General features: G+C 42.8%; 1 protein-coding gene and 1 pseudogene across 1 annotated transcript in view; one reads left to right on the forward strand and one right to left on the reverse strand.

Moving 5' to 3' along the window:
- Positions 1-10000, reverse strand: part of LOC115231107 (chloride channel protein C-like) — a 36900-nt gene that overhangs the window by 23098 nt on the left and 3802 nt on the right. Inside the window, exons 2-5 of the mRNA XM_029801192.2 lie at positions 8817-8999; positions 7864-8006; positions 4461-4590; positions 3670-3750 (exon numbers count right to left, since the gene is read on the reverse strand). Coding sequence (XP_029657052.1) covers positions 3670-3750; positions 4461-4590; positions 7864-8006; positions 8817-8966 — 504 coding nt within the window. The 5' untranslated portion in view covers positions 8967-8999. The remainder of the gene's footprint in view (positions 1-3669; positions 3751-4460; positions 4591-7863; positions 8007-8816; positions 9000-10000) is intronic.
- Positions 3171-3345, forward strand: LOC115231108 (annotated as a pseudogene).

The raw sequence follows: 10000 nt of genomic DNA on the forward strand, positions 1-10000 counted from the left end.
CCAACCACTCTGTGAGTGTAGTGGGTATATATATATCATCATCATCATCATTTAACATCCGTTCTCCATGCTAGCATGGGTTGGGCGGTTCGACCGGGGTCTGGGAAGCCAGGAGGCTGCACCAGGCCCAGTCTGATCTGGCAGTGTTTCTACAGCTGGATGCCCTTCCTAACGCCACCACTCTGTGAGTGTAGTGGGTATATATATATATCATCATCATCATCATTTAACATCCGTTCTCCATGCTAGCATGGTTGGGCGGTTCGACCGGGGTCTGGAAGCCAGGAGGCTGCACCAGGCCAGTCTGATCTGGCAGTGTTTCTACTCTACAGCTGGATGCCTTCCTAACGCCAACCACTCCGTGAGTGTAGTGGGTGCTTTTTACGTGCCACCTGCACAGGTGCCAGAGGAGGCTGGCAACAGCCACGATCGGTGGTGCTTTTTATGTGCCACCTGCACAGTGCCAGAGGAGGCTGGCAACAGCCACGATCGGTTGGTGCTTTTTATGTGCCACCTGCACAGGTGCCAGAGGAGGCTGGCAACAGCCACGATCGGTTGGTGCTTTTTATGTGCCACCTGCACAGGTGCCAGAGGAGGCTGGCAACAGCCACGATCGGTTGGTGCTTTTTATGTGCCACCTGCACAGGTGCCAGAGGAGGCTGGCAACAGCCACGATCGGTTGGTGCTTTTTACGTGCCACCTGCACAGGTGCCAGAGGAGGCTGGCAACAGCCACGATCGGTTGGTGCTTTTTATGTGCCACCGGCACGGAAGCCAGTCAAGGCGGCGCTGGCATCGGCCCTATCGTTTAATGTCAGTTTTCCATGCTGGTATAGGTTGAATGGTTTGGCAGGAAGCAGCAAGACCAGGAGCCATACCATGTTCCATATGTCTGTTGTGGCATGGTTTCTATGGCTGGATTCCCTTCCTAACCAACCACTTTACAGAGTGTAATGGCTGCTGTTTATGTGGTATCAGCATCAATGCTTTTTACATTGGCACCAGCATCATTGATTTCATATATATATATATATATATATATATATATACTAAGCAATAAAGGGTTTAGCAACGAGTTGCCTTACCACATACCGAATTTAGAAATAGCAGTCAAAGGGTTATAGCTATTTCTTCTACTAAAAAGGGAGATCTCAGTAAAAACAGCAAAATCATTTATGATTATAGTATTCTACACTGAAGAGAAAAGAAGTTTCGGTAAGATAGAATTATTTATTATTTAATATTTAATATTTAATTCGTATGCTTTCCTTAAAACTTGATTTCGAAACGTACGTCCGTGGATAACTAAAAAAATGTATGATAGATTGCAGTCAATTCATTCTCTCTTACCTGTTTGTGCCTTCCAAATGCTGTTTTTACTGTGATCTCCCTTTTTAGTAGAAGAAATAGCTATAACCCTTTGACTGCTATTTCTAAATTCGGTATGTGGTAAGGCAATTCGTTGCTAAACCCTTATTGCTTAGTATTACTTAAATTTTCCTCGAATGAGGCTTTTACATGCCGAAGACTACTTTGTGTTATTGATAATTTTTCCAAATTAATTAATTTCACCCTTCATTATTACGGATATATATATATATATATATAGATATATATATATATATATATATATACACTAAGCAATAAGGGTTTAGCAACGAGTTGCCTTACCACATACCGAATTTAGAAATAGCAGTCAAAGGGTTATAGCTATTTCTTCTACTAAAAAGGGATTTTTAGTAGAAGAAATAGCTATAACCCTTTGACTGCTATTTCTAAATTCGGTATGTGGTAAGGCAATTCGTTGCTAAACCCTTATTGCTTAGTATTACTTAAATTTTCCTCGAATGAGGCTTTTACATGCCGAAGACTACTTGGTGTTATTGATAATTTTTCCAAATTAATAATTTCACCCTTCATTATTACGGATATATATATATATATATATATAGATATATATATATATATATATATATATATATACACTAAGCAATAAGGGTTTAGCAACGAGTTGCCTTACCACATACCGAATTAGAAATAGCAGTCAAAGGTTATAGCTATTTCTTCTACTAAAAAGGGATTTTAGTAAGAAAATAGCTATAACCCTTTGACTGCTATTTCTAATTCGGTATGTGGTAAGGCAATTCGTTGCTAAACCCTTATTGCTTAGTATTACTTAAATTTTCCTCGAATGAGGCTTTTACATGCCGAAGACTACTTGGTGTTATTGATAATTTTTCCAAATTAATTAATTTCACCCTTCATTATTACGGATATATATATATATATATATATAGATATAGATAAAAATGGTAAGACAACAAAAGAAAGAAAGAGACCTCGATATTATGTAAATAGAGGAAATTATCTGTAAATATAATATGTGACAATTATTCGGTAGCCATGATAAAACTCTGAGTTTCGGATGCTGAGGTGGAAATCCACACCACCATCTCTTCAGTTATCTGGCCATCGGATACAGATATATATATATATATATATTGGGTCGGCCAGATACATACATACACACAAACATATACATACATACATACATACATACATACATACATACATATATATATATACACACACAGACACATACTTGAGTGTGTTTGTGTGTGTACATAGAGACACACACACATGTAAACGTATGTATGTGTGCATGTGTGTGTTTGCATCTCCTTATCTTGTACAACAGCTGTAAACAAGCATGACCATCAAATAACAGAAGTCCTTCATTTCCCATCAACCATAAGAAATATTAGCTTGCTTAGAAACAAGTGTGTGTTGGGGAGCAGAAAGAGCACCCACCCGGCAGTCAAAGGAAGTATACTCCAACAAACTTCATGCTGAAACAAAGTAGACATTAAAATTATCCTGACGAGGGGAAAAGGACTTCTGTTGACACAGAGAACACAGGGTCATCATCATCATCACCATCATCGTTTAATATCCACTTTCCATGCTAGCATGGGTTGGACGATTTTGACTGAGGGCTGGCGAATCAGATGGCTGCACCAGGCTCCAATCTTGATTTGGCAGAGTTTCAACAGCTGGATGCCCTTCCTAACGCCAACCACTCTGAGAGTGTGGTGGGTGCTTTTTACGTGCCACCGGCACGGAGGCCAATCACGCGGTACTGGCAACGACGCTCGAATGGTGCCCTTTTATGTGCCACTGCAGAGGCAGTACCATAGCCAATGAGGGTTATCTGAGGCGTGGTTATTGCTAGTTGAAACTGGCATGGGGGCCAGTCAGGCGGTACTGGCAACGACCTCGCTCGAATCCTTTTACACATGCCACCAGCACAGGTGCCAGTAAGGCAACTTTGGTAACAATCACGCTCAAATGGGGCCCTTTTACATGCCACTGGCACGGAAGCCAGTTGGCTGCTCTGGCAACGATCACACTCAGATGGTGTTCTTGGTACCCTACTAGCACAGGCACAAGTGCCAGTAAGGCGATGCTGGTAACGATCACGCTCGAATGGTGCCCTTTAAATGCCACTGGCACGGAAGCCAGTTGGCCGCTCTGGCAACGATCACGCTCGGATGGTGCTCTTTGCACCCTGCCAGCACGGACGCCAGTCATCGAATTTGATTTTGATTGATTTGATTTGAAGGGTGAAGACATGAAATACGAAAGATGTATATTTATGAAGGTCACTCACCACAACGGTGCTGGAACTAACCAGAACAAACAGGACACTGTAGGCAAGGGACCACCCCCAGGCGGCAACATAATCAGAACTCTGCAAATATTAAAACAAAAAGAAAATTGTGGGGAATTATATATGCTGCAAAGATATTCTGGTTTTGGGTATAAAGAAAATACAGTAGGATCAGTTAATTATGATCTCATACAAGATATTCCCTTCTTAGGATTCACACACTTATTGTAAAAGTCCTTCAGTTTCCCTAAGTCCTGCAAAAGTGCTTGGAACATTGAGCCCTCAACCAGGCTTTGTGCGATACCCTTAATAAAGATTAAAATAAAAAATTATACCCTCAAAAAAAGTCATTTCAACTCATCCTTTAAAATATAGATAATACGGTAGCAAGAAATTTCTCTTTAATATTCTAGTGTATATATATATATATATATATATATATATATATATATATATATATATGTGTGTGTTGTGTGTTGTGTATGTATACATATCTTCTCTTTTACGTTCTGAGTTCAAATTCCACTCAGGTCAACTTTGCCTTTCATCCTTTCAGGGTCAATAAATTAAGTATGAAATGGTCTTCTTCGGTTACTCGGTATAAAATGTAAAGATTAAGTAAATTGCAACAATAATAATAAAAATGTATATAATAGGTAGAAAAACCTATTATAAGTCAATTACATTCAACTGGTGCTTAATTTATTGACCCCGAAAGGATGAAAGGCAAAGTTGACCTCGGCAGAATTTGAACTCAGAACATAAAAGAGAAGATAAGAATACTGACTCACCTCAATGTATTCGGTGGCTTTGGTCCATTTCACATCAGCGATGAGTTCGATCAACTGATGCATGACAAACCCAATGAAACCAACTGTGAAACCAATGATCCCCATAAGAAGCCATCGATGGACCTGATACCTGTGAATGAAGGACAGAAAGGGGATACAGTTCTATATTTAAGAGATGAGGAATTATGCACACTATTTACATTTGATGGATATTTCTCCACATCTTCTTTGTTGTTAACACAATTTTTCAGCTGATATACATTCCAGCCTTCATCAGGTGTCTTGGGGAAATTTCGAACCTGGGTTCTCATTCCTAAGGTATTTTTCGATGTTGTTGTTATTATTATTATTATTATTATTATTGGCCGGTGGCCCGTAAAAAGCACCATCCGATCGTGGCCGTTGCCAGCCTTGCCTGACCTCCGTGCCAGTGGTATGTAAAAAGCACCATCTGATCGTGGCCGTTTGTCAGCCTCGCCTGGCCCCCGTGCCGGTGGCATGTAAAAAGCACCATCTGATCCTGGCCGTTTGCCAGCCTCGTCTGGCACCCGTGCTGGTGGCACATAAAAAGCATCCACTACACTCATGGAGTGGTTGGCGTTAGGAAGGGCATCCAGCTGTAGAAACACTGCCAGATCAGACTGGAGCCTGGTGCAGCCTTCTGGCTTCCCAGACCCCAGACGCTAAACGATGATGATGATGATGATGATGATGATTTACATTTGACGGATATTTGTCCTCATCTTGTTTGTTGCTAACGTTTCGGCTGATATATTTTCCAGCCTTCATCAGGCTTCATCTTGGGGAAATTTCGAACCTGGGTTCTCATCCCTAAGGTATTTTTCGATGATGTTGTTATTATTATTATTATTATTATTATTATTATTATTATTATTATTATTCAGGTACTGCCTGGAATCGAACTCGGAATCTTGGGGTTAGTAGCCCGCGCTCTTAACCACTACACCATATGCCCTTAGGATTGAGAACCCTGGTTCGAAATTTCCCCAAGACACCTGATAAAGGCTGGAGGGTATATCAGCTGAAATGTTGTGTCAACAACAAACAAAATGAGGACAAATATCCGTCAAATGTAAATACTGTAGAAAGGGGACAGTTGAGTAAATTTGTAAGTATAATAGGCGACCCCTATGTAAATTGATAAGTAATCTATGACTGGGGGGGGGGAGTAATAGATGAGCCAAATAAGAAGCTGTTGTTGGGTCCATTACCTGTAAATGTGTGATATAAGTGGTCCCTTATGTCCACCAGTTTTGAAGATAATGAAACCAAAATAATGAGTTCAAGCCACTCACCTAATGAGTATTTCTGCCAAATTTGGTGAAAATCCGTTCAGCCATTTTCCAGTAATTTTGCAAACACATGAACAGACCCAGATGAGCGACTATAATACCCTGCTTTCACTTATGCATGCAGGGTAAAAATATGTAATAGGTGTACATACACATTTCGGGAATGTTTTCTCTTTCTTCAGTTGCGTTGTTTACAAAGACATATTTGTATATGAAACAGCGTAACTTTCAGTGCTGGCTCTAATTTCTATAGTACCATAAAACCTTGAGTATAGTCCGCCCTTGAGTATAATACGCAGGGGATTTTTAGGAGGCTGTACCTCTGAAAAACCTAAACCTTGTGTATAATACGTACCCCTTCTCTAAATTGAGTCAAGGTCTATATAACGTCCTTGGTTTGTAAAACTATATACAGTAACGTCCTTTATTATTATTGTATATATAACATAATGCAAACGTGCAGCTTTTTTGCGCATTTTGTTTGCAGAAAATAAAGAAATAACAGAAATAACGTTTAATAAATGTTGCTTATTGCAAGTTATGGATGATTCTTTTATGACTTCATTGCTTTCAGGCTTAGCTTAAGGTATTTTTGTGCCCAACAGCACAAAATGCGTCCGAATAAACATTGTCGGACAGCAAATAGAGACTTGGATATTGCTTAGAAAATTTTTTCATTTTTAACCTTGTATATAGTACGCACTAGGGATTTTGACCTTTAAATTTTGGGGAGAAAATGCGGATTATACTCAAGGATTTACGGTAAGCTACAATTTATTTTCTCTTACTTTTCTTCCACCTGTCTTCTTTATCAGGCATTATCTCTCTATTATACTTACCCAATTTTATCTCTATCTCTATATATATTATCAAATATTATCCATTATTATCTCTGAACACCTCTTTGCACATTGGACTGATCTCCTAGAAAAATTATTTTCACAGCTTCTTGTGAGCAGCATATCATTGTCATCTGAACAGGGCAGAGTCCTTTTAATATATATTCTAGAGAAGGTGCCACCTTTCACTGTAGTTGAGACCTGTGAGTAATGGATTGGGCTTAGTTACCAAAAGAGCCCTGTGGTGGCAGTCTTAGGCTGCTAGACATTGTGTTGGAGGGGGGGGGGGCTTTTGATGTGATGACAATAGCAGATGGGCTGTGTGCGTGTGTGTGGTGTTGATGTGTGTGTGTGAGCGTGTGTGTGTGTAGATTTTCTAACTAGAAAGGGTATGGCCTGATCAGCCTGTAATGACATGCATAGGATCTGGTCATCAAATCTAAGTAGAGACTTCAAACTTGAAATCTTCAAAGCTACAGTCAAACCAATTCTACTATATGGCTCAGAAACATGGACATCATCAAAGAAGCTTGAGAGGCAGTTGGATGGAACCTACACTCGCCTCCTTATGAGAGCTCAAAATCTCTCGTGGAAGCGTCATCCAACCAAAATGCAAATATATGGGGAAACTACCACCTGTGTCATCTCTTGTGAAAGGTAGGAGAGTCCAGTTTGCTGGACATTGTTGTAGAGCTGAAAACGAGGTAATTTCTACTCTCCTCCTCTGGAAGCCATCTACTCGCAATACCAGAGGGCGCACACTCTCCTACCCTGATGTAATCTCCAAGGATACAGGCATCCAGCAACAGGACCTCCGTAATGCTATGATGGACCGTGAAGTCTGGCGTAGCATGGTAAATTCCATTGTCTCGACCACGGTCGCGATACCAGAGGGCGCACGCTCTCCTACCCTGATGTAATCTCCAGGGATACATGCATCCAGCAACAGGACCTCCGTAATGCTATGATGGACCTTGAAGTCTGGCGTAGCATGGTAAATTCCATTGTCTCGACCACGGTCGCAATGCCAGAGGGCGCACACTCTCCTACCCTGATATAATCTCCAGGGAGACAGGCATCCAGCAACAGGACCTCCGTAATGCTATGATGGACCATGAAGTCTGGTGTAGCATAGTAAATTCTATTGTCTCTACCACGGTCGAACAATGATGATGATGATGTGTGTGTGTGTGTGTGTGTGTGTGTATGTACGTATATGTATTTGTGGAAGTAAATCCACAGGACACCAACCTTGAGCTTCGTTGTCTTTTCAGCCAGTTCTTGTAGACATTGCTGTGAGATGGCAGATAATCCAAACTAGTAAATGTGCCAAGGAATCGCTTCTCCTGTTCTGTGTACTGATGGCTGATGTCAGCTGGCTGGAAGTCTCGGCCCTGCAATGGAAAGAATGATTTGTAATATATCTGGGTGTCTTCTACTATAGCCTCGGGTCGACCAAAGCCTTGTGAGTGGATTTGGTAAGCAGAAACTGAAAGAAGCCTGTCGTGTACGTATATATATATATATATATATATATATTGATATTGCACGTGAAAAAACATTCGAGTGAGGTCGCTGCCAGTGCCACTGGACTGGCTTCTGTGTATGTAGCACATAAAAAGCACTATTTGAGCATGGCCGTTGCCACCACCGCCTGAATGGATCTCGTGCCGGTGGCACGTAAAAGCACCCGCTACACTCTCGGAGTGGTTGGAGTTAGGAAGGGTATCCAGCCATAGAAACACTGCCAGATCACAATTGGAGCCTGGTGCAGCCATCTGGTTCACCAGTCCTCAGTCAAATCGTCCAACCCATGCTAGCATGGAAAGCAGACGTTAAATGATGATGATGATGATGATGATGATATATATATATATGTATGTATGTATGTATGTATGTATACACACACATACAAAACAGGGTTGTTCAGGTTTCTGGCCACCACTTTCAGCCGCAAGGTATTGGTCAAGCTGCAGCTATATTAGGGGTCACCAGCCAAGAGTGTCCATGCATTGGGACTGAACCGCCAACCACATGATTCCAAAGGAAATATCCTAACCACACAGCCATGCTTGCAGCTATCATAGCAATGCCTTGTCAACATTACACCACCATGCATGAAATACCAAGGTGGACCTGTCAGGAAGAATTACCAGAAGAAGAGATAAAAAGAACAAATACAGATCATATTTCAAAGAACTTACCGTTGCCAAGAAACTAAATGTGCCAGAGCTTTTCACACCTCTTTCTCGGATCGTCGTGGTTACAGCAGCATCATCGTCGTCTTCTGGAGATTCGGACACGTCACCTTCTCGAGGTTGTTCTTGCGGGGAAAACTCTGGGTTGGTATCCATGGTCAAAGGAACGGGTGAGACTTCTGGAAAATTCTGAAAGATTTCAGTATAGTTAGAAATTCTGGTTTTTACTGTTGGTGAAATCATCATCATCATCATCATCGTTTAGCGTCCACTTACCATGCTAGCATGGGTTGGACGGTTCAACTGGGGTCTGGGAAGCCAGAAGGCTGCACCAGGCCCAGTCTGATCTGGCAATGTTTCTATGCCCTTCCTAACGCCAACCACTCCGTGAGTGTAGTGGGTGCTTTTTATGTGCCACCGGCACAGGTGCCAGACGGGGCTGGCAAACCGCCACGATCGGATGGTGCTTTTTACGTGCCACCGGCACGGGTGCCAGGCAAGGCTGGCAAATGGCCATGATTGGATGGTGCTTTTTATGTGCCACCGGCACGGGGGCCAGGCGAGGCTGGCAACAGCCACGATCGGATGGTGTTTTTTACATGCCACCGGCACGGGGGCCAGGCGAGGCTGGCAACAGCCACGATCGGATGGTGCTTTTTACGTGCCACCGACACAGAGGCCAGGCAAGGCTGGCAAACGGCCACGGTCGGATGGTGCTTTTTACGTGCCACCGACGCTAGGCCAGTCGGGGCGGGGCTGGCAACAGCCACATTCGGATGGTTCTCTTACATACCACCGGCACGAAGCCAGTCAGGGCGGCGCTGGCAATGGCCACGTTCGGATGGTTCTCTTATGTACCACCGGCACGAGGCCAGTCGGGGCGGCGCTGGCAACGGCCACATTTGGATGGTTCTCTTACGTACCACCGGCATGAGGCCAGTAGGTGCAGTGCTGGCAACGGCCACGTTCGGATGGTTCTGTTACGTACCACCGGCACGAGGCCAGTTGGGGCGGCGCTGGCAACGGCTACGTTCGGATGGTTCTCTTACGTACCACTGGCATGAGGCCAGTTGGGGCTGCGCTGGCAACGGCCACATTTGGATGAGTGTCATAAATTGTGCCATAAAACTGTGCCATTCTCACAGATTTTGGAGATGTGTTTTTACATGTCACTGGCACATGTGCCATTT

This window comes from Octopus sinensis, unplaced genomic scaffold, assembly GCF_006345805.1.
Source record: "Octopus sinensis unplaced genomic scaffold, ASM634580v1 Contig17420, whole genome shotgun sequence".
In the NCBI taxonomy this organism is placed as follows: domain Eukaryota; kingdom Metazoa; phylum Mollusca; class Cephalopoda; order Octopoda; family Octopodidae; genus Octopus; species Octopus sinensis.